This window comes from Camelus bactrianus, chromosome 8, assembly GCF_048773025.1.
Source record: "Camelus bactrianus isolate YW-2024 breed Bactrian camel chromosome 8, ASM4877302v1, whole genome shotgun sequence".
Lineage (NCBI taxonomy): Eukaryota > Metazoa > Chordata > Mammalia > Artiodactyla > Camelidae > Camelus > Camelus bactrianus.
The window spans coordinates 13,681,314-13,706,584 of NC_133546.1; the positions used below are offsets into that span (position 1 = coordinate 13,681,314).

At 40.1% G+C, this 25,271-nt stretch overlaps 1 protein-coding gene across 1 annotated transcript in view; it reads right to left on the reverse strand.

The window, feature by feature from the left end:
- The window catches only part of AKAP12 (A-kinase anchoring protein 12), a 92,095-nt gene extending 68,624 nt beyond the window's left edge, over positions 1-23,471 (reverse strand). Inside the window, exon 1 of the mRNA XM_074368153.1 lies at positions 23,149-23,471. Coding sequence (XP_074224254.1) covers positions 23,149-23,310 — 162 coding nt within the window. The 5' untranslated portion in view covers positions 23,311-23,471. The remainder of the gene's footprint in view (positions 1-23,148) is intronic.
- Between the last annotated feature and the right edge of the window lie 1,800 nt (positions 23,472-25,271).

Consider the following 25,271-nt stretch of genomic DNA (forward strand, 5'->3'; position numbering starts at 1 on the left):
TTTTTTCGAAGAATATGCAAAAGAGATAATGGCTGTGAACCTGGAATTTCCATTTTTTCCCTCTGCTATTTTTTAATCTTTCTATAATTTCTAATTTCCATATTTATAATGTGTAGAGATCCTTACTGGTCATGCACAGAACTTTTATTGTTTTGTTTTATAATTTACAACTTCCTTCAGGGAAAAAATAAATGAACATTTCTGACAAAAGATTTCTGATCCACTCTAATGAAATTAAGACTGATTATTCTAGTCAACTGCTTCCCTGCCACCTTTCCCATCCCTGCTCCCCCAACATCACCACTCACACCCAAGTGACCCTCAGGGGGTGACAACCACCTTGATCCCATTCTTTTAACCAGTCTAACAATAATTATCTAACCATTCTCTTGTTGTATTAAATGCCCCTAACAAGAAGAGTCTTTGAATTGGCCTGCTAGAGGTCTCCCTTCCGTATGGTAAGTTTGAAATAAAAATTGGAAATAGCTGGGGGAGGGTATAGTTCAAGTGGTAGAGCACATGCTTACCATGCACAAGGTCCTGGGTTCAATCCCCAGTATCTCCTCTAAAAAATAAATAAATAAAGCCTAATTGCCTGCCCCACAGGGAAAGAAAAGGAAATATGCTCATAACATTATTATTGGGGAATTTTTTTTTAACTTCAAGGGGAAAACAAAGGGAGAGAAGGCAAAAAGGGGAAAAAAAAAAAAAAAGGAAAAGCTCTTCTCTACAGAAGAATGCCAGATGTAGAAATGTAGAAAGAATGATGGATGAGAACATTACCATTTTGCATCCCCCAAGGTGATTCAGCGAGGATCATCAATGGAAGCTAAAACATTGTTTGGCAACAGAATAATCAGCGTTAAACTCTCATATTATCTCATAGGGAAAAGCATACCTTCTAATGAAGAGATATGGTGGGGAACCTTAATCAAACTCAAACTCAGCATCACATATAATGGGGCAGCTATGACTCCCACTGTGATGTAATAGTAAGTACTCAGTATCACATACATACATTCTTGCTAAGAACGTTCAGCCAGAATCTAATCATACAAAAACAAATCTGACTATTCTACTGTCCAAGGAACTAGCCAGGGCTCTTCATGATAATAAATCCCACAAAAAAGCAAAAAGGCCAGAAAGGTGTCTAGCTTGAGAGATTAAAAGAAACATAACTGAATGCAATTTGGAAACTTTGATTAGATCCTGGATCCAATTTTTTTAAATGCAGGTATAAAACACATTTAAGGAATAGCAAGAGTTCGAATGTGGACTCTATTAGATGATGTCATTAAATTTATGTTAAATTTCTCAAATGTGATAATGATACTGCGGTTAAACAGAAGACGGCAGGAATTTATTTTTAGGAGACAGTACAAAGCTCTTTAGGAGTGAAGTATTTTGTTGTCTGGAAGAGTTCAACAACTGTAGAAAAGGATACAAACAAGAGAAGGAAAGCAAATCTGGTAAATGTGGATGCCTGGTGAATTTTATAGAAAAAACTGTTTCTGTGTATTTGGTGAGAAATATATTTAACCAACAGAATTCTCACTGCCTCCTCATCATGGAAACATTTTATTATTCTAGCAACTCCCCCATCTAGAAAGAGTATTTCTTACCTATTAAGTCAGGATTTTAAGAGCCATTTTTCAGAAGCCAGAAATGCATACGCTTTAATTGCCAAAGGTGCACAATGCATGTATTCTTGGATCCTTTGAGCTGTTTGTTGTATACACACTCATTTCAGAAGGCATCTTTAATTTTTAGCTTTACTTGGAGTGGATGTGTAAGAATACCAGATACATTTTCCTAGGGCAGTCTACCGAGGCAATAGAAGTACAAGCGAAAATAAACAAATGGGACCTAATTAAACTTGTAAGCTTTTGCACAGCAAAGGAAACCATAAACAAAACAAGACAGCCAACAGAAAGGGAGAAAATATCTACAAATGATGTGACTGACAAAGGCTTAATTTTCAGAATATACAAACAGCTCATACAACTCAATAAGAACAACAAAAAACAACCCAAATCAAAAATGGGCAGAAGACCTAAACAAATATACCTCCAATGAAGACATACAAATGGCCAATAGGCACATGAAAAAATTCTCAATAGCGTATTTATCACAGAAATGCAGATCAAAATTACAATGAGGTATCACCTCACACCAGTTGGAATGGCATCATTTAAAAAGTCTACAAATGATAAATGCTGGAGAGGATGTGAAGAAAAGAGAACTCTCCTACACTGTTGGTGGGAATGTAATTTGGTGCAGCTACTATGGAAAACAGTATGGAGATTCCTTAAAAAACTAAAAATAGACTTATGATATGATCCAACAATCCCACTCCTGGACGTATATCTGGAGGAAACTCTAAATTTGAAAAGATACATGTACCTCAATATTCATAGCTACACTGTACACAATAGCAAAGACATGGAAACAACCTAAATGTTCTTCAACAGATGACTGGATAAATAAGTTGTAGTATATGTATACACTGGAACACTACTCAGCCATAAAAAAAGAATAAAATAATGCCATTTGCAGCAACATGGATAGACCTGGAGATTGTCATACTAAGCTAGAAAGAGAAAGAAAAATACTATATGACATCACTTTTATGTGGAATCTAAAAAAGGGCACAAATGAACTTATTTACAAAACAGAAAGAGACTCACAGACTTATGGTTACCAGAGGGGAAGGGAGGTGTGGATGGATAAATTGGGAATTTGGGATTTGCAGATATAAACTACTATATATAAAATAGGTAAACAGCAAGTTTATACTTTTTAGCACAGGGAACTATATTCAATATCTTGTAATAGCCTATAATGAAAAAGATTATGAAAAGAAATATAATCTATATATGTATAAATGAATCACTATGCTGCACACCAGAAATTAACACAACATTGTAAACCAACTATACTTCAATTTGGAAAAAAAAAGAATATCAGATATTTAGTTCGCCAAAAACAAACTGGATCAACACCACCAGCCATCAGGAAAATGCAAATCAAAACCACAACAGGATACCACTTCACATCCACTTGGATGACTGTAGTCATGGGGACAGATAATGAGTGTCGGGGAAGATGTGGAGAAATTAGAAACCCTTTAGACTGCTGGTGGGGAAGTAAAATGGTGCAGCTGCTTTGGAAATCAGTCTGCTAATTCCTCAAAAGGTTAAATGTAGAGTTAACATACAATCCAGCAATTCTGCTCCTAGGCAAATATTCTGAAAACATATGTCTAGGCAAAAACTTGTACACTAATGTTCAAGGCAGTATTATTTATAATAGCCAAAAAGTGGAAACAACCCAAATGTCCATCAACTGATTCATGGATAAATAAAATGCAGAGTATATCCACACAATGCAATATTATTTGGAAATAAAAGGAAATGAAGTACTGATACATGTTACAACATGGATGGACCTTGCAAACACTACACTATGTGAAAAAGGCCAGACATACAAGGTCACATACTACGAGAGTCCATTTATACGAAATGTCCAGAATAGACAAATCTTTATAGATAGAAAGGAGATTAGTGGTTACCAGGGACTAGGGGGAAGGAGAAATGAGGAACGGCTGCTCATGGTACAGTGTTGCTCTGGGGGATCAAAATGTTCTAAAATTGACTGTTGTGATGCTAAATGTACTAGCACTATGAATGTACTAAAAAAAACCCCACTGAACTGTACACTCTAATTGTAAATTATACACTTTATTGTAAACTGTAGGTATGTGAATTACTTCTTAATAAAGCTGTTATTTTAAAAACCTGGAACAATTAACAGTCTTCCAGAAACTGAGACTAGGAAATACCTCAGAGGGAAAGTCACTCACAGATATCTTCCTGGAGTAAATATATCTGTTCATTTCCCACTAATCACAAATAAGATCTACAGTGCTTCTTGAGCAACAGTAAAATGTCACGACAAATCAGATTTAAGTAGTGTTGATTCCCAAAGGAAATAAAATACATTCTAACTATGAAAGTCTCCCCAGATGTTTTGGCAAGTTCTTAGGATAGAAATAAACACTAAATTTGGAGGGAGGACTGAACAGGATGACAAACAAGTCTAAAGTGCTATCAAAAGATATTCTGCACTAAATTTTAAAAATTTAGAAAGGATTTAGAAACCTTAAAAAAAAAAATCTTAAACTCAGGTGACCTTTTGGCATCCATCTTTGAATGGGCTGACTGACAGGTTACAGTCATCTTTAAAAAGACAGCTAAAATCTAAGAAGAGCCATTTGTAGTGTCTCTATTCATATGTCCACAGAAATCTTTTATGAAAAAGATTCACCTAAGCTTGAACATCTTTCATCTTGGTGATGAGATTTAGTCATTAGACATTAAATGTTTCCCACACCTGGTGTTGGGGGCAGCTTCCTCCCAGCTTTCTTAACATGGAATTTATATTACCCTAAACTCTCATATGCCCCCAGTTCTAATTTTATTTCCATAATATTAAAACAAGGGTTTGAAAGTGGGTCAAATACCTGGCAAATTATTAACACAGGTCTGTTCCAAAATTGAAACACTACACGAAAGTTTTCATATAATGTAGGTATTTGATTAGATGTCATACTGTCTCTTGTAAGCAAAAAGATCAATATTGACAGATTTAGACTAAATTTAGTTAGGTATATAGCTGCCAAAGTTTTATTTTTGTTTTAAATACACATACTTGAGAACACGTCCCATTGTTTTAATAATGGTGACTTGCTTGGTCTCATATGAAGGTCCCCAGATCTCTCTTAGTAGGAAAGAAAAACATAAAGTGAGTCTTGGGGGGGCACAGGTAGCATCTGTCAGGCAGGAAGGTGATGCCCAGTGAGTGTGTGCAGGAGTCAGAGAAGCTGAGGAGGGTTCAAGGATGATCACTGAGCTCTCTCCATCTGCAGTAGCTGAAGAAAGTCAGGGAGCCCAATGGCAACAGAAAAAATTGGAAATCTGGAGACTTTGCCTTTGAACTGTCTTAGCTGCCACTGAAAACAAACCACAACCTACACCTTCCTCGCAACCTCACACTGTAAGTTCTTGCCATTAACCCTATGAAAAAGCCTCGTTAATTAACAGTGACACTAACTTGCCAACTCGTGAGAACAGCTATGGTGTCCGTCCATGGTTGCATTCTAGACATTTAACAGGCCCTGATAACAGATCCAAAATGGTGTACAATGGCTATCGACACAAAATCAGGTCCTTTGTCCTACAAACCTGTAACTTACTTTGCAAAACTTGTCCCAGGATACATGGCTGGCATTCTGAAGATCACCCTTTGCAAAATAACCCTACTCCAAGCCCCACGTTCTCTCTGTTCACCAGGGTTTTGTGAATTCTGCTGTGACGACTGTCTCTCAAGGACCTGAAAATGTTCATGAGTCTTTTAAAGACCAAAATCTACACTTCTGACTTTAATGTAGCAATATCTGGCACTAAAATGTGACCCTGAGGACTAAGTACAATACTCCAGATGGCCGCTGACCTGGGCAAACCACAGTACAGTATTTCTATTAATACAGCGTAAGAGTGTATTTCAAAATGCTCTGTATTTATTAGCCCCTTTCTCTCATTTTGTATTATAGTCAACAAAAAATCAATCAGCCCCCTAGCGTTTTACTTCCTTTTAGCTTTTAAACTAGATCTTTTTTCATGCTAAATTCTCTTCCACGTTGATCTCTCTGCTGGTTTCTCAATAAGCTTAAAAAGCAACATATTAAAGAGAGCTTTAAAAGTTGACACAATCTAACACACTGCCATTCTAACACTTCTTCATTTTCACGTGCTCCTCTCAACTTTTAACCACATGCATATACTTTCCATATAACTGCTGTTGTGGAGGACAGTTCTGCTTATTTCCCCCATTTTTAAACCATAACCATTTTCTCAAGTTGCTACAAATTCTCCTCATGTGTCCCTTAATGTCAAAGGATCAAGTATATGTACCACACATAATTCACTTACACCGATCTTTAAATATCTTAAATAAGACAGTGATAAACATTTGTAACACACATTTTATGAAACTTAATTTACCTTCCCTGATATTATCTATTTGCTGAATTTTCAGAATTAAGTGCACTACAACAAAGGATGTGAACACTCATACGGTTGCCAAATTGCTCCACAATTTTTTTTTTTTTTTTTTTTAAGCATGGGAATTGATGCAATTTCATCAGGGTGTTTTTCTTCTATCCACCCTCCTCCCCTCCCCCCACCCCGCCTTCCACAGATCCAATACCTCTCTCTGTCTACACTGCTTGCCTTGGGTCGGCCTGCTCTAGTGGGCGGAGCTAAACTGGCTTTCCTCTTTATCCCAAAGCATATCAACCATACCTATGTTTGAAAAAAAGACATAATCCAGCATTTGCTTTCCAGTCTACCTTTTTTATTTTTTGTCAATTTGAGACCTCTGTCTTCACTTCTGATGCAAGCTGATAAAATATTAACTCACTCTTTAGGCTAACTGGTCAATTATGTTTATTCAACTGTATGTTTCACCAGATCACATTTAAGGAGAGTTACTGAACTACTCAGTTTTGTCAGACCTCTCGTGAAATCCACACTCTCCATCATCCATTTCCCCAAAATCTTACAGTCCAGGAACTGGACAACCTCTATCACAATAAAAAACCAAGAAAAGAAAAAAGAAAATTAAATAAATTTGATTATTCCTAAGTGAACCTAAGCTGACCCCAATGATCACCATTTTTTTTTCCTCACACATTTGTTGATGAATCCATTCTAGGCCAGGAAGGATGTTATAATCACCATTATCTGTGGTTCCTTCTGATAAGGGTGACTGTCTTGGGGACGGATGGGTAAGGAGACTTCTGTATGTACTGTTACATTTTTAACAAGCATTATTATTCTTGAATTTTAAAAACCTGAATTTAAACGAAGTGGTCCCTTCTCCAGATAAGGTTAATATATTCACATTTATTGTCTTCTGCTATATTTTTTCAAGTTCATTTTCTTCTGCTATATTTTTAATCTGCTGGATTGAAGTTAGTTTAGCTAACTGATTTAATAGGTCATGAAATTCCGACAGTGACTAAAGTTCAAGAAAGTAAAAGGAGTTCCCTTCCGTTACTTTCAAAAATTTTTTAGAAGGGGCCAACTGGATTCCTTCATGAAGGGAAAGTCATAAGCAACTGTAAGAACCTAAGTCAGGTCAGTTAACAAGTTTCACCTGTTTCCAGTTGTTCAATGATACCATTTTTCAATAAAGAATGTTTTGATTACTAAAAACCATTGAACTGTACACTTTAAATGAGTGAACTGTATGTTATGTGAATTAGATATCAATAAAACTCTTGCAAAAAGAAAAGGATGCTTTAATTTGCATATACAAATTTAACTTTGTCCCTAAAACATAAGCGCTTACTACAAATTCTATTTTCTTACTGACTTAAATTCGGTCTGTATCATCCATAGAAATGAGATCTTTGAAGCTGAATTTACTTTTAACCAGAAATATTTCATACATATTTATATTATATAAAAATCTATCTTTAACGTGTATTTGCATATCCTGCTATGTTGATGTAGAATTTATTGGCAAAGAGCCACCTAGAATTTTGCATTACATATAGATCTTAGTCTTTTATGATGCAAGCAAGCAAAAGTTATAAACTGCTTTAAGCAAATATTTTAGAGCCTAATAGGCTTTTGTTTATTGTCCCCAAGGCATGTCAGCCTCCTTCCAGGACCACACCCTGCTCAAGCTCTCATCTTGGGAGGACTGTGGGACCATCCTCCGAGCTGCTGTTCTCCATTCCCTTCCTCTCTTTCATTCAATCCCTTCTGCATATCATCAGCTTTTCTCATACAACAGCCTCCTCTCCACTTGCCCCAAGCTGGAGGCTGCACCAACCGGGAAGGTACAGAATTGAGGTGGGTGGGCTCAGCTTGAAGCGGCAGAAAAACAAAAGGGTGTCCCTGGTGAAGAGATGGACAGTTTCAGGATTTAACAGCTCGTAGGTGTAAGGGGAGACAAGCAGAGGCACAAGATATCTCCCAAGAGTTTGTGGAGCAAAAATGGCTGAAGAAATACCAACAGACAGGAGTTAATATTTGTTGAATGGATGCCCCAAGGACCAGCTTTGCATGGATGCAACTCAAAAAGGTCTGAGTGAGAGAAAGCCCAAGAAGGATGTAATAATTTTCCTGCCGTAACAAACAAACAAAAAACTGCAGTGCAGGAGGGGCTGGGCTACCCTTGGCATAGTGTTCACCTGGGAAATAGTCCTGACAGAGAACGGTTTAAGCTGTTTTAGGACAGAAATTATAAAAGGCTTTAGAGATTTTCTTTTTTCTTTTCTTTTCTTTTTTTTTTTTTTTTTTTTTTTGAGGTGGGGAGAGGAAAAGGAAAACAAAGAATTTCTAAACTTTAATTCATACCAGATATCTGCTTGTTGAAAATGAAAATGCCAATAAATCAAATGCTTGAGCTTTGTGAGTCAATTGGCCATGTTTCTGCTTTAGACAGAATCCTCCAAATAAAAACTAACCCAAGAATGAATGAATTTATAGCCCAAACTATGTTTTTATACAAATATGATCAAGATGCCACAGGCTGTGTGTAGATCTCAGGGTGCCCACGGTGTTAGAAAACTGACCTCAGTTACGTAGACATTTCTCTGAGGCCATGTTACTGCACGACATGGAAAAGTATTTAAAATCAAACAAAGGCAATAAAAGAGCTTCGCTTTATTGCTACATTCACTGACGGAATGGAAAAAAAAATGGAAGAGCAAAAGAAAGCATGTAAAAAGCCACTGATTTTTATCTTCTCTCTCAACCCTCAAGGTGCACCTTGGGGAATGAAGGATAAAACAGACCCAGGTGTGAGACTAGCGGCAAAGAGGAAACTTCCAGAGGGACAGGCACACCTGCACGCAGAGGGCCTCTCAGATCACAGGATTCCAGGTGCTCCCACTATGCAACTCCCTACATCTCTAAAGGAGTCATACACAGAGGAAGATGGCCAGAAGCAGGAAGACTAATTTGAAGACTAGACAGATCAAGCAGATCTAGAACCCACAGAACTTCATGAGGGCGTGGATGTTGGTAAGTGAAGGGAGGAGCAAGTTGCTCAAGGTACCAGAAGGGAGTTCTCTATGGGAAGAGGATGCAGGCAAAGGGGACAGAAGAAACACTGTTCTGGGAGCAAACTTGTCCAATACACAGAGGCATATGTGGGACTGAAACTTGATGGATATAACTGAGTATTAAAAAACCTGGTTGAGGACAGTATCTCCTAAGGACAAAGCCTTGACCTGGGCTGGCAAATCAGCTGGAATGACCCTTAGGGAGGAAATGTCTTTAGAATGGAATGGGGTTTCTGCCAGTACTGTAGGACGGATGATGCACTGGGAGGTCAGAGCAAAACGGGAAGGGAGAAGATGGAGATTGTAGATGCCTGGCATTCAGTCACACGCAAATGAAAGGGAAAACATGAGCTCTGTGATTTGCCTCTAAACCCAAGGAGCTCTCACAGCTTGGCATCGGCTGTTTCCCCACCCTGGTGGGATGGGAAAAGTGGGGGTGGCTCTGAAATGACCGGTTGGTCCACAAAGATGAATCGGTTGCCATTCACTTGACAGTAGGTAGAGGGATGCATCCTAAAACACCTAGAGAGCGGGGTGCACTGGGATCAGAGGTGCTGCCGAGGGTGTGAGAGGTGAACACAAGCCGTCTTCTCAGCATCACAGCCATGGCCTGTTTCCCACGGCAGTGGTCTCCTTCCCACCAGCCCCGAGCCTGGGAGCTGACCAAACCGGGGCAGCTTGCCCCCTTGTATTGCAATAGTGCATCCAAAGCTCTGTAAATGTTCACTTCGGTGGCTCCTTTTTTAAAGGGAGCTGATACCACCCACCTCACAGAAGTTATGAGCAACCGGTAAGACAGGAAAAAGCAGGTACAAGAGCCCCCAAACTGTCTGGGTCCTCAAACCCGACAAAGTCAGTGAGCTGACAGTCAGTGAGAGACGGGACTCTATTTTTGCTCTTTTATATTTCTGTAGGTACCTGACCCTTAAGGCTCATGCGTTAGTTCATCACCTACAGGTTTCATCCTTGTCATCAACCCAGAAACACGCGCTAAAATAACTGTGTGAGGAGCCCTCAGACATGGACAGAGCACGAAACTGGGACCAGTCTCCCCTCTTTCCCACAAAGGTTATGCTTTCTGTAAGCACAGAAAGTTGCACTGAAAGAAAGAGTCAGCGCGTGGATTTATTAAATTTATTTTTATACATAAGCTCATTTTTAAAATAAACACAGTATCAGTAAATATTTATTAAGAGGCAGGACTCACTCCTTTATGCCTAGATTGAGATGCTCCTGCTTAAATGGCCTAAAGTAATCTCACAAGAACAGCCCTACTTCAATTTTTAAGTTTTCAAAGAAGCGACTTGCTTAAAACTTTAGCTTAGTTACAATCCCAGGATACAGTTATTTGCTTTGATCAGACTCAAGGAAAAAATAAATCAGTGTGCTTCTCAACTTCTTATCCGAGGCCGAAATAAGCCAGCTGGTCAGCTCATAGCAAAGGAATCATAAGCTTTGGGGATTTTTCCTTCTTCATGACCATAAAAAGCAACAAACGGGTGACATTTCCCTTTACTCTTATTTGCCAGAGGAAGAATTTGCAACTCCATTCAAGAAGGCTCTATTTTGACCTTCCCCTGGTCTTCGTTCAAGTTCACATACAGTTACAATACCTCCAGTATTCACTGCAGGAGCTGGAAAGGGTTTGAGGAACACAATAATTTACAGCATTTAACTCCACAGTAGTCCAATTGTCTTTGGCCCCAGAAAATACGGTTAAGGGAAAGTTTCAAGGCATTATGTGACTTGTACTAGGATGCTCAGCTCTACGTGCAATTAACTAAGTGCCACAGAAACTGAGTCTAAAACGTGACTGGACTCCTGCACACAGAAAATAAAAACCATAGCTGCTGCAATTAACTGGATTATCTGAACAATGAAACTAATCCAAAGCATATTCAATCCAAAAGTTTTTAATGATCCTTATTGTTGCTCTTTCTACTTCTTTCTCTCTCACTGCAACCCTCCAGAATATATTAGGAACTCCAGACATAATAAATGAAAAACACGGAACATTTCATCTCAGGATAATCTGAGGCATTTCCAAAATAAGGTACATTTAAGAGCTGGGATATATTTCACATTTCTTTCGATTTTAACCAGATAGTAAGAATCTCTCTACATGTGGTTAATTTGTGAATGAAAATCTGTCCTCCTTGCTCCCACCTCAAAGAGAATAAATTTTCTACTAGCTCAGAACGATTCTCTCAGTCTCAGATGATAAACAGAAAGTTCAATTTAGGTCCCGCCTCCACCCTCACAGATGCAGAAGTAGATCCCAATTATTGGATTCACATTGCCAATCACAGTAAATGCAGAAGTCATACACTGGTGTTCAAATTCTCCACGGTAGAGCCACAAAATACCTCTTCTGGCTTCTCAATCACTGTTCTAATTGTGCTCCTTCACTAGCTGACATTTCCCAGTTGCATTTGGGTAAAGATGTATTATCTACGTCCCCTTTGGGAAAGATATAATTAATAACAATAAAGGCCCTGCAAAGTCCTGCAGTTAAAAAAAATGAATCATTATTCCAAGTTTTCCAAGACTATTTTTCACTCAGTATTTCTCCCAACACAGTAAGGTTCCCCCTTGCCTCCATATTTTATAATTTAGTATTTTTACTATTTAAAAAATTATTTAATGATTTTCTTGCCTCCTTCTCTCAAGCATCTCTGTTCCTCGACAATGCACCATAAATTCCATTTCCTCTGTCTGAGTTTGGGCTGCTATGTGTGGCAAATTACCATAGACCAGGTGGCTAAGCAACAAACATTTATTTCTCACAGTTCGGGAGGCTGAAAGTCCAAGATTAAGGTGCAGGCCAATGTAGTTCTTGGTGAGAGTTCTCCTGGTTTGCAAAGAGCATTACTTGGGGAGTGGGGAGGGGAGCAAGCTCTCTGGTGTCTCCTCTTAGAGGGGCACTAATTCCCTAAGCAGGCTCCACTCTCATGACCTAATTACCTGCCAAAGACTCCATCTCCTAATACCATCCCACTGGAGAGTTTCAACATATGAGTTTTGAGGGACACACTCAGTCCATAACATCCTGCATGCCACCTTTCCTGGTACCCCATATGTGCTCTCTCTTGCCTTTGAGCCCGGTCATGTTAGTGTCTCTTTGTCCATCACTCAGCTACAATTCAGGGCAAAACATGGTTTCCACAAGCTCAGGTCCCCAACAGAGCTTAATCCTGGCAGCAAAGAAAGACCTCCAGTTCACTTAAAAGATGCTCTAATTTTCCTAAATATAGTTACACATCAACTGCCTATTTACTTTTTTTTGGCTGTCTTTTTTTCTGTTTTTAAATTATTTTTTAAATTAATTTTTTAATTCAAGTATAGTCAGTTTACAATGTTGTACAATTTCTGGTGCACAGCACAATGCTTCAGTCATCCGTATACATACATATATTCCTTTTCATATTCTTTTTCATTATAGGCTATTACAAGATACTAAATAGAGTTCCCTGTACTATACAATAGAACTTGTTGTTTATTTTATATATAGTAGTTAGTATCTGCAAATCTCGAACTCCCAATTTATCCCTTCCCACCCCCTGCCTGTTAATTTTTAAACAATTTTTATTCCAAGATTATGCAATAAAGAAAAAACCCACCACAGCTCTGATTTTCTAGTCATTAATCTATAGCCCTAACTCATTGGTTTTGGAGTTGGGAGTGCAAGTGCATACAATGCACCTGTAACTTTTAGTCCAGCCCTTGAGAAGTTAAGTTAGCCACCTACTCTGCCCAAGACTCAAGCACTCTGGGTAAGGAACAAGCAGGGATCCAGCGATCACAGGAACTGCTTGGGAAACTTTCTCTGACAAATGTAATGAATGCTGTAAACCATGACCTACTTCCCTGAATACTTCAGCATTCTTAGAATTCCTCCCTGTCGTGGAGGACTGTTTATCACGCACAGCTCCAGAAATGACTTGAAATCTCTGTCACTCTGCAATTCTAGATAATACTGTAGGTTCTCTTAGCTCCCATTTAGGACAAGCCTCCACTTAGGACAAAAACCTTTTGACCATTCAAAAGGCCTTAGGGTGTCTTTAATTAAATAACAAAAGAACAACCAATCTTCATAGTAATGAAAGCAAAACAAACTTTCTATACTGCAAACGAAACAGACAGATTAACGCTGCCATCAAACTGAATTTAAAGGAAACCTACACTTCTAAAGGTTTGATGACAACAAAAAATCAGACACAAAACCAAATCAGTTTGAGTTTTGCCCCCTTGTAAGTATTTTTTGTTTGAATTTTATACACTAACTTTTGTCAAGATTGGAGAAAAGATCTTAATAATCAAGACTGACTGATTTGGTAAACTTCAGTGGTGACATTTTCTACTGCTTTTTAGTAACTTACTTCATATAAAACAGAACAGAACAAGAACAAAAATTTCCACTCAAATATTTAGATTAACACTATAGGAGTCAGGAACTCATGTCTAAACATTGGTTAAGCATGTCATTTCTGAAGTAATTAAGAAAAAGCCATTATAGACTGTCTAATTCTTAGCAATTTCCTATAGATTACAATCCTTTCTCCACCCACCCCCCTCACCATTTGGTACTGCAGTGTATATTAATTGCAGATTCCACATCTAAGGTTGAACTCATAGCATAGCATTCAATATGCTACTGGTATGGAATAAGACTGTTTTATGTACATACCCAAGTGAAGGATAATTTCAAACATAAGTTTCTTAGGAAGCATTATACAAGCAGTTTGTTACCTTAGTGAAAAATTATCACCCAGAACTGAAAATGTAAAAAAAAAAAAAAAAAAGCCAAGAACCATAACATACATCAACAATCTTGTTTTATGCATCACAACAATATGTATTTCAAAGAGTAGGGAAAACTAGGAAGGACACAATGAAGCATGTCTTCAATAAGGCTGGTCAATATCAGGAGTGAGGACAGAAAATTGATCATGAAGCAGACAAAACCCAGAGCCTCTAATGGCTCAATGCAATAAGAAATCATATGCTCAGACATGAAGAAAAATAGCAAACCATAAATCATCCTCTGAACAACAAACCAAAGGGCAGACGCCGGAGACGGAAAAAATTGCAGGGAAGAAATATCTTCTTTGAAAGGGAAGATAAACATTTGCCAAGCCACCTAGATTCTTTGCCTACAAATGGAAGGAATGCTAGTCAACCATCAGCCTCGCATTTTTAGGTGGACCCAGACGGGCTGGGGTAAAGTGGTCACTGTTGCATGATGAAGCAGAGATCCAACGTCTGTTTAACCCGGTGCCATCTGTTTTACCTAGTCTCCTCTACTAACGGTCACTGTTGGATCCACTTTCCCCAGAAACACCATCAGCTCTTCTGTGCCATCATCTCTTACCCTTTGATATTTGACCTTCCCCTGTGCCCCCAACTCCGCAAGCCTGGACTGGACTGCCCTCAGTGCTGGTGGTCTGGGCTCTGATGCAGACCACTATTTAGAGGAACAGCTGCCCTCTGTGGTTACCTAGACTCTGCTGCAAACCTCTTCTTTATGTTAAAAAAAAAAAAAAAAAAAAAAAGCCTGAGGCTGTTACTATCAAGTGATGGTCTCCCTTTTAAAGATACTCTTGGTGTAAACCCTTGTTTGCTCTGGTGGCTAACACAGCAATCCACAACTGAAACTGACATCATGAGGGGGACATTCTTGTCTATTACAGAAACTGAGGCACTCCACCTTCCAAGTCTTGGAATCTCAGTTGTTTTTTGACCACCCCCATGCCAAGCCGATACCCTGCACCCATCCTGTGCCCCAGCTAATATCTGGCACTTTACCACATCGTGGAACTATCTCCCCTTCCGGTCTCACTTCCCCCCGTGCTCCTAGGATGTCGTCTGTGCTGTGTCTGAGAGGGTCTGCCTCTTTGCTTTGTTCTTTATCAGAAGCCTTCACTTCACTTGGTCTCTGCTGCTTGTGCAGCTCTTGCTCTGATTGGCTGCAACTCTCTCATCAGCTTTCCATTATTCTCTTACAAACATTCAGCTCTTTAATATGCTCTGTACCTTCTGGCCTCCCGACTAATGGCCTTTTATCTGCCTGCAACACTTGCCAAAAATGTTCTTTTCTTTGTACATCAGTTATCTGGACAATTCACTGAATAGACATGTACCAACTAACGGCAATTCTTCTATTGTCTGTCCAACTTATTTGAATCTTTTGTTACTGAATTATTTCCTCTAGAGGGACCGTATACCTCACTTAGATTATGAGGTGTTCAAGAATAATGCTGTGAGTTATTTAACCTCCCAAAGCATTTAGACCAAGGCCTTTCATATGGTAAACAGTTAGGAAATACTTGGTTGACTGTTTTTTAAATGTTATTATTTTTTGTTTGTTTTTTGGAGGGGGGAGGTAATTGTTTGTTTGTTTACTTTATTATTCTTTTTAATGGCAGTACTGAGGATTAGACCCAGGACTTTGTGCATGCTAAGCATACACTCTACCACTGAGCTATACCCTCCCCCCTTGATTGACTATTTTTAATGCATAATGTTATTATATACCAAGAAAACAAATTCACTTCGGAAGACAACACAGGCTCCCCACTTTTTAATATTTATGTATGTATAAACTTATTATAGCCATGAACCAGAGTGACACCTGGGACGTAGAATTTAAAAGTATTTTAAACCATGGGCCTCCCATTAGAATGGAAGATTTTTAGCCACTCTCTAATGCTTTTAACTAAATGTACAAATAAAGAGAAGGAGATTTTTTAAAGTAAAAAGAAACCATATACATATATATATGCATTTGGAAACTCAAGTTTCAACAGGACGGACTATTTAATCAATGGTATTGGAACAACTGGTAACCCGTATGGAAAATGAACTTAGATGTCTCCCTCTAGACATAAAATAATCCATTTTAGTGGACTGGAGAGATGGATATCTGAAAGGAAGCACTTTAACCTTTTTTCAGCACCGAGCTCTTGGATTTCTCTCCTCCTCTTTGTGCCCGCAGTTCTCAGCACAGCACCCAGAGAACAGGAGCCAATAAAGATGTTAATGAAACCAAGAATGAACAGTAAATAAGTGGGGGGAAAGCCAGAACCCTATTCTTCAACCACTTTGTTAGGTTTTAAGATTTCTTCACAGATTTCTGGACCAGCCAAATACCATCAGCTCAGTCATCAGCCACTATCTACTTACCCAACACAAGGGACGATTTAAATTGATAAATGAGGGAGGAGGTTGAAGAGGCAATCAGGTGGGAACGGAAAGTGAACAATGACAAGTAGCTCTTGGCTTAGAAAGGATAAGAGCATCTGATTCAACACCTGTTTACCCTGAATAGTACATTCTATTTAGAATTCAGAATTTTAATTTAGAATATTTCTCTAGTAGCAGCACACTTGTTTTCAATCCAGTAGAATAAAGGAAAGAAATTACGTAGGAGAAATGTTTCCCTTTATTTTCAATTCTGATATGGAGGGGAATACCTAACTCTTTTTACATCGGCTGAAACCCTCCCGCCTAACCACACCACACAAGCTCCAGCCTTAATCGCTCTGTGCTGTTACCTCCAAATGCCTCTTGGGGGCCTCTCTCAGCTCCTACACTGGCTTCCTCAAGGCAATGATGGCCCCACAAGGCAAATCGAAATCCCTGATGAGCATTAAGGCTACAGAATCTCAGACCCAGGGATGGCCTGGGGTTCTGATTGAATACATCTAGAATGGGGCCCAGTGGTGTCTTTAAAAAGCTCCCCAGGTGATTCCATTGCACAGCCAGGTTTGGGAACCACAGAAAATTTAATCTTTAAGTCCTCTCATCGTTTGCAATGTCTGCATCCAACAAACAGAAGATCAGCCAATGATTTAGAGTAATTGCCCCTTCTTAAATTTTGGCTTATCTAATTTAGAAACAAACATAAAATTGACATTTTACTAAAAGCTGGTTAAGTTAGACAGAATGAAATTACAGGGTTTCTTCCATTTGTGTGTGCGTGCGTGCGTGCGTGTGTTTGTTTGTTTGTTAAACATCATTGAGATGTGTGTGTGTGTTTGTTTGTTAAACATCATTAAGAAAATGTAAGGAAGACAAAAACCTTTGAACTTGAATGAATACTTACTTGTATTAAGAGACACCTAACAGTGTCCAGGAAAGGCCCTGTAGTTTCCAGTGCTTTGAACACCTACATTTTTTTCTGGGAAAATATTTATTCCAATTAACAGAGCCAGGCTGTCATCTGTTATGAGAATGAGAACAGAGCCCAGAGGAGGGGCCCACGATCTACTGTTTCCCAGGAGGTCGATTTCTGCTGCCCCCAACCCCTGATTCCAACATTTCATGGATAAGAAGTATGAAGAAATTCTGGCAACTAGATGCTTTTAGATTCTTCCCAGAGGACAAATTTTAAAATTGAAATTGATAGCTAAAGAAATAGGTCATTGCAAAGTAGATCCAAGCAAACAAAATTAAAGACAGTTTATCAATTTGGGAAGGAAAGGGAGTAAATAAGAGCAATGCCTTAGCTCCCTTTTTACTCTAAATTTACTTTTTCTTTTAAAATTCTTTTTCTTGATTTAATTTGGGAGCGGGGGGAGTCTTTACAATTAACTAACAGTAAAATAAACCGTAGCCTTTAATGCTCTAAAAGCCAGTCCAGTTCCTAATGGAGTGGTACCCAGAAGAAAAGCACAGAGCCAACATATGTGACAGGGCACCCAACTTTATCATTAAAAACGAATCGAGAGAACTGAGGTGCAGACTGACAATCGGCTATCCACTGAGGCCAAAGCATCGGAAAGTGAGTGTCAATCTCCACAGAGGAGGGATACAAAATGGTCAAATCTCTTTGGAAAATAAATTTAGCAAGCACTATCAAAATTTCAAATGCATGTAAAGTCCTTTGATCCAGCAATTCCACTTCCAGAAATCTATCTTAGAGATACATCTGCACACATACAAAGATGTCTGAACTAGGACTATTCCCTGTGTCAATTTATATAACAAAAGACTAGGAAAATTTAAATATAGACCCAGGCGATTGGTTAAATCATGATGGAAGTTCAACCCATAAATAAGAAATTTATGTAACCAATCATAACAATGGGGGTAGGTCTTTATGTCCTGTTATGAAAAGATATCCAAACCCTAAAGCTGTAGAATATATGTGATATGATCTTATTTGTTAAAAGGGAAAGATGGGGCTGTTCTTATTAATATACTTGCACATACATACAGTTTTTTAAAAGAGCATGCAAAAAAAGACCAATACTGATTTCAAACTATTGTCAACAGTACTTGAGGGGTGAAAACGAATAGACTTCCCTTTTAACCAGTCTTCAAATTAAGGTTCTCAATCATGAACATTTTTAGAAAAATTAACATTAAATGAATACTGCTCACAATGACTTTAAAGAAAAATCATTTTGTAAGAGTAACCAAGTGCTTTTTCTTTCTTTTTTTAAGCAAGTGCTTTTGATTATCTTTTTATAAACCTTCATGATTCAAGAATGATGATGTCAGGTCTACAGTTTGTTTTAAATAAGTAAACTCAATTATTCATGATAAGAAATACAAAGGTATGTATAAGTGAAATTATTACAGATTAGTATCTCCACTTTAATCCTTTTATTAGATATACTAAAACAAGTAAGAACGTAAGTAGAAAACCCTACCCTTACAGTCTCTAATAAGGTGCTAATTTGCAGGAAAATGGCCCAAAATCTAAACAGATGAGACAAAGAACTACAATTACAAATTTTTAAAGAATTTATTGAAAATAAACTTACACATTTATACGATATAGTGTCTCTTCCTCCCAAACCCAGCTTTTTTTTTCATATTTTTCTATTGTATTATTTTAAAATGAAACATTCTAATGTATAATTTTTTTAGGCTATAAGAGAATTAAGAATTGGCTTCAAGGACATCTAGGTTTTTTTTTTTCATGAGATAAAAGTCCTGATATACTTTTCTCACAATGCCAAATGCTAGAAATTCTAATTTCTTGCTTCACGAATGACTACAACATAAAGAGTTATATAGATCAAGTACGACCAGTTTAGCTGGGTTTTCCTTTCGTTGGTATTCTGTATCACTGAGTATGTGCTAAAACTGGTGAAGAAAAAGAAACAGTATCACAGTCGCTTTTAAAACAAAACATTTTAGTTCCATCTTATTAATTATCCTATAAGACACCAAACTAGAATCATCTTTATAACATAGTTTAAAGTTATCACAGCCCAGAGACTAGTGGACCCACAGTGAATTCAAAGAGGGAGGACATTTGCGTTCTGTTCCTCACGGAAGAAGGCGTTTCAAGTGGAAATCTCCACTGATCTCACACATCTAAGAGCCTAAAAGGCGGTAATGGATTAACGGAAGACATTGCAATCCCCGAAGGCTCTCACTATCCTAAATGATCATCCTCACACTCACATCTCCAATTTCTGGACTGTGTTCTAATCAGAAAGTAGCACCTCTTGCAATCTGAGGAAAATCAAGAACACAGGTAGCCACACACCAAAACACCGCTCTGTTAACACATAATTCTCTCCTAATCATCTTAAATTCTGGGCCTTGTATGGTAAAACTGGTGACATAATCACACTCTGGCGATCTCCATTCCCATTTTGTAAACACAGGGCAAGTGGGAAACAGCGCACTACGTTAGACTGGGAGAGGAAATATGAAATCCAACTGGCCAACTCAGTTGTCTGTGTTAATGCACAAACAGCACGGACATCCTTAAATCTGCTAATCCGGACAATGGATTCTTCTACTTGAACACATCTTTACGTGAGGGTGAGTCACTGCTCTTGGAACCAAATGGAACCACAGCTTGAAGGAATGACAAGGGTCCCCATCTCCCCACCTGCCAGGGACCTTGGCCTACACAGTTGCAACTGAGAGCTGTTCCAGTTTCAGCTCTGAGTCACTGAGCAGAAAAGACAGAAAGGCGAATTTACAAGATTGTCTGTTCAGACTTAGCCTGGAGCCTGACTCCAGAAATCAAGATCTGCTGGAGATAAGGAAGTTTGTTGTTGGCCAACCTACCCTGCATTGCTACTGGGATGAAAATACTCTTTCGAAGACAAAATTTGTAAAAACAGATGACTGAGGAGTAACATGAGGCTTTGTTTACCACGTGCGTTCAGGCAGTCTCATCCTCCTGCACCCTGCAGTAGCCAAAATGGCCAGCTCTCAAAAATAAACCTGGAAAATAACCAATCAAGCCATTTCCCCTCAGAATTAATGTGTAAAGAGTATCAAAGGTTGGCTGGAAGATAAGACTCCTTCTATTTCCACTGAACTTTATCACAGATAAAAACAAGACTTGTCTCAGTGATTCTGAATGTTAGGCTTGAGTAATCAAGTTTTATCTTCCATATGACCTCCAACTCAATTAGAGTAATGTCTTTTGAGGTGTGAGCACTTAGAAGTGATAAAATTAGCAGAAAAAAAAAAAAGAAAGTAAACTATACTGCTAAATGGGCAGCATGCATGATACAAATATTATTTAGATGGAAAAAAAATCTGCTAACAGCCTTTAATTAATGATCAGCATTCTACTTGGGGGGAAGGAATGTATAAGTCTAAAACTCCCCCAGATGTCCACACATCCATTCAAGAAAGCTCAAGGTGTAATTCATATGAAGTTGTCTCATTTAAGCAACATGCATTTATAATACATTTGTCTATTTGAGATTAAATGCAATTTGAAACTGCAACCAGAACAAGCCATTCTAAAGAAACAGAAATCAAAGTCCTCAAATCTTAATTTTTTTGCTAAATATCCACCTGGTGTGTAAATAACCAGACTGACTTAGTCACTATGTGATAAATGAGACAGATCATGATAACAAGAAAGTCAAAGAAAACAGGATTCTCCAACTTGACAGTCTCCAGTCAAAAGCAGGGAGCCAGTACCATCCTACGTGCCACACATGGGGCAACACCTGTTATGAGCAAAACCAGATATGGTTCCTGCTTCTGGGAAGCATCAGAACCAACAACCAGGAGAACATATATTAATCAAGTCGCTAAACCCACAAAAGTGGAAACTGCTAGAAAGAAGAGTCCATGATGCTATGGAAACCTAGAATGGCCAATGGGACTACTCAGAGGTCAGGAACTGGAGCTGAACAGGGCAAAGAGGAGAGACACGAGCTAGGTGCTGAATCATTCTTAATCAGAGAGCCCTTTTGAAAAGACCTAGGTCCTCAAAACCTGAGTAATTCTGCTTGTTGAAATGAAAAACCACACATTTTCCAAGGATACATGTAAGTGTATTGATTTGTTCCCAAATTGATAACTGGGCAGTATGCCAAAAAGTTCAATGATATTCTGGATGTCATTAAAGTAATTTTTAAAAGGAGGTCATTTAGCTGTTTCAAGATGGTGGTGACTAGGAAAGAGGGAGAAGGATAAAGAGAACAGAATGGAAGGAATATTTTAAATGAGCACATTCAACTTTATTGGGAAGGGAATAAGTATCATGTTCTCAGTGTAAATTGTTAATAAGACCTGAAGGACTGGTAAAAGCCAAGGAAAAAATATTCCCCGATTGCAAGCTTTTAGCCATTCCACCTTACTTTCATTGCTGGACTCTAAATACAGGGTTGCAGCCATTTTGACAGAGTTGGCATGACCAAGTGACGCACAGTAAATATTAAAATGTGACCAAGATCTCAAAAGGATGGTGTATATCAAAGGCACCTCTTAGAAAATCTAGATATGCCTGGCACAGCTAGTACTTGTGAGCATCTATAGGTCTAGGGGCCAGGATTCTACAAGTAGTTCCGTTAACTACTAGAGATAATCTGGTCAGGAGCAGTCTCTCAGCCGAAATTAGACTAGGACAGCTGAAGAGGTCAAGGCAATGAGGTCATAATTCTCTGAAATTTACCTAGATTGCAAAGTTTTTCTATTCCACACTGTAACCATCTGTACTTCCTGAGATAACTCTTAAAGGTCCTCATGTATTCGGTATATCCTCAAATTTGACACAAGAGGGTTTTTTCCCCTATTTAAGTATTAAGTATGGTTACCCACATCTTCCTATAAAAATATCACAAAATGGGTTGGGCAAAGCCTTGCTAATGAACACACACGCTGGGAAAATATCTAAAGGACAATGATCGGAACTAGTCACAATCTTTTCGGCCGTAGTAGCGAAGAATAAATATTTCAGCCTTTAAGACTTAAGACTATAAAATGCCAAATATCTAGGAGGTTCAGCACTGCCTCCATAGACCAGAGTACAGGGAATGCTCGCTTACGCCTCTGACTGCATCCTTGAGAACTTCTCACTACTCCAGTATTTGTTTATCCAACTGAGTCCACAGGCAATGAACGGAGCGAAAAGGAGGACGCTGCCGTGTTTGGAAATCTGTCATCCCCTTTGGAAATGCAGCGTCTGCTCAGGTTTTCTTCTGGCGCTGAGCGAGCTACACCCCAGGCTTTCTGCATCAGAAAGGCGGTGTCTGCTCCAGCCGCTGCCGCAGGAGGACTGGGTACCAAACCCGGGTCGCTCCAGTACGCTGCGGGGAACCCACGGGTGGCGAGTTCGCCAGGAAGCAACACCCATCACGGCTCAACAGCTGACTTTCTGCATGGGGGAAACGGGGGTGGGGGTACCGGGAGCTCAAGACGCCTGGCCGGTGGGTTAGTTCGCAGACTGCCCCACGCAGCTCGCTGGTCTCGGGCTGGGTCGCTCCAACCGGAAGAGCGTGGGGAAAGGCTCTGTTAGCGGCGGGCAAGGGACGGATTTTATTACTGCGGATGGCGCAGTCGCCTCGCCTGGTAATCCGCGACAAAGATGCAAGCGCCCCTGCCGCGCTCGCCGCTGCTGTGGTCCCGCCCCGGCACTACAGACCCTAAAAAGCCTAAAAAAAAAAAAAAGGATTCATACTCCAGAGTTTCCAGATAGGCTGGACGGGCCATTAAGTTCTCGCAGGCGGAGATCGGGGGACCCCCGCCTCCCGCGCCCCCGCCTCCCCTGGGGAGGTGGCCCGGCGCGTCCATACCTTGGTGGCGGGGTCCGCAGCGGCGATGGCGGTGTCCCCAGGCTCACCGGGCGCCGCCTCCGCCGCAGAGCTGCCGCCGCTGGGTTCGGGCTCGGCTGGTGTCACGCTCCCCGCCTCCGGCTGCTCCGGGCTCCGCTGCTCGGTGGAGCTCCCGGCGCCCATGGCTTGTCTGCGGTTCTCCCACGCCCAGCTACCCGGTTACGCCTTCTCAAAATCGCAGGGACGCGGAGGAGAGCCAGAAGCCGTGCGCCCGCGAGGTCCCAGGAGCGCCTTCCTCTCCCGCCGTCCTCCTCCGAACCCGCCCAGACTGCGAATGAAGGAGACGCGCTCGCGGCAAACTCCTTAAAAGAAAAAAAAAAAAAAAAAAAAAAAAGCCACCTCTTTGCCTCCTCCTCCTCCTCCCCCTTGTTTTTCCCTCGCTTCATCACATGAGCACAGCCCCAGACACGCCTTGCACCAGCATCTCCCCCCAGGCTGCTAGGACCCAAGAAGCAGCCAGAGCCTAGAGCCAAGGGCCAGGCAAGCAGCCCACCCTGACCTAGGGCACCTCCCGTTCGTAAATGGGGACAGGATCTAGGGGACCACCCAGGCCTGCCTACCCGAAGGTGAAGGGAGAGCGAGAAAGAAGGGAGGGCAGAAAGCCCCCCGGGGAGGTCGGATTCGCTGGGGGTTATTAAATGATTAATGACCCAAGGCAGGGCATCTGCTGCAACCGACTTTCAACTCGCCCAGAAGCGTACCAGATCCCCGTTTGCTTTCCTTCAGATTGTTTGCCTCTAGACCATCGTTCCTGCCTCCTCCCCATTAGCAGAAGAAAGGCAAGCGCTCCTTGGCTTCTCCGGAGTCTGACCATATTAGGACACCTCACGTGGCAGGAGCTGGGAACGGAGAGGTTAATTCAGTCAGACCACGGATGAGGTGGGCCAGGCGGCCCCACGCGCTCCTATCACCCGGAACAAGTGATATCAGGCGATGCCATCAGCAACACTGACTGCCTTCCTCCCCTGGGGGGAATTTGGGGGAAGTGAGACTGTTACTGGAAACGGGCCTGTCCTTTGAGGGCCTGATGCTGGAGGTCCAGGCCACTTCTCCCTCGCGCCCCACTGAAGCAGGATGACATATATCTGCTCATTCTCCGTCAGTTTTCCTCCATAGATGAAGGCTCTAAATAATATCAGCTTAAGTGGCTTGTGTTGTCCCTTCCTAGTCTTGAATACTTGCTACATGAATATCTCAGTCAGTCAATAAACATTTGAACTAAATTAAAATTGTAGCTGGATTACCTGGGACATAAGCACGAAGGTGGTGGGGCTGAAAGAAAAATTAGCCCAGTTTTCACAGACAGAATCTCATTAAAAATGAAGAGACTTTGGAATATTGCCACTAGACATCAGATGAATATTCCAGACCCAAATTTAGGACAAACTAGTAGAGAATTGATGTAAACAGTAGTTCAGCACTTGGTTGGCATGTAGTAAAAGCCTAATTAATTGCATGGAGTAAAATGGCTCCTTGGAAACCATAGGTTATTTACCCAGCATAAAACCTTTCTAAAGTTACCATTTTTCTTTGATGGAGTATATAAAGGCCACTTTCTCTGGAATCTATCTCTTAAGAAGAGTATATTTGAAAAATGGTTGTTTTTCAAGACTTTTAAGCATTTCATAAATTTTGACTATTTAGGAACCATTTGAGTACTTATTCTGTGGCAGACATTGTGAATGCACTTTGTGTGTATACTCACATTTAATCCTTACAACAACGTTATGATGTAGATCCTATTGTTCTCATTTTACCAAGGGAGTGGAGGAAAGCAGGCCCAGAGAAATGAAATCAGGTGCTCAAGGTTCCTCAGCTGGGAGATGGAAGAGCTCTCTTGCCAACCACTGCCCAACACTTCACCTCTCTCCACCTTCTGTAGGGAAGCTTCAAATGTGTTCTCTTTTCTCAGAGATGTTAGTAAAAAGTAGTGTTTAGGCCTCACCTAGGATGTTGGCTAAAAATGCTGTTAAAACCTGTTTGAGAATGCATCAGAACCTATGAAAATGCATCACTAAGTAGTGCAAATACTATCAAAATTTCCCATTCTCTGAGATTATATTTATTCAGTTCTTGGGAAATAT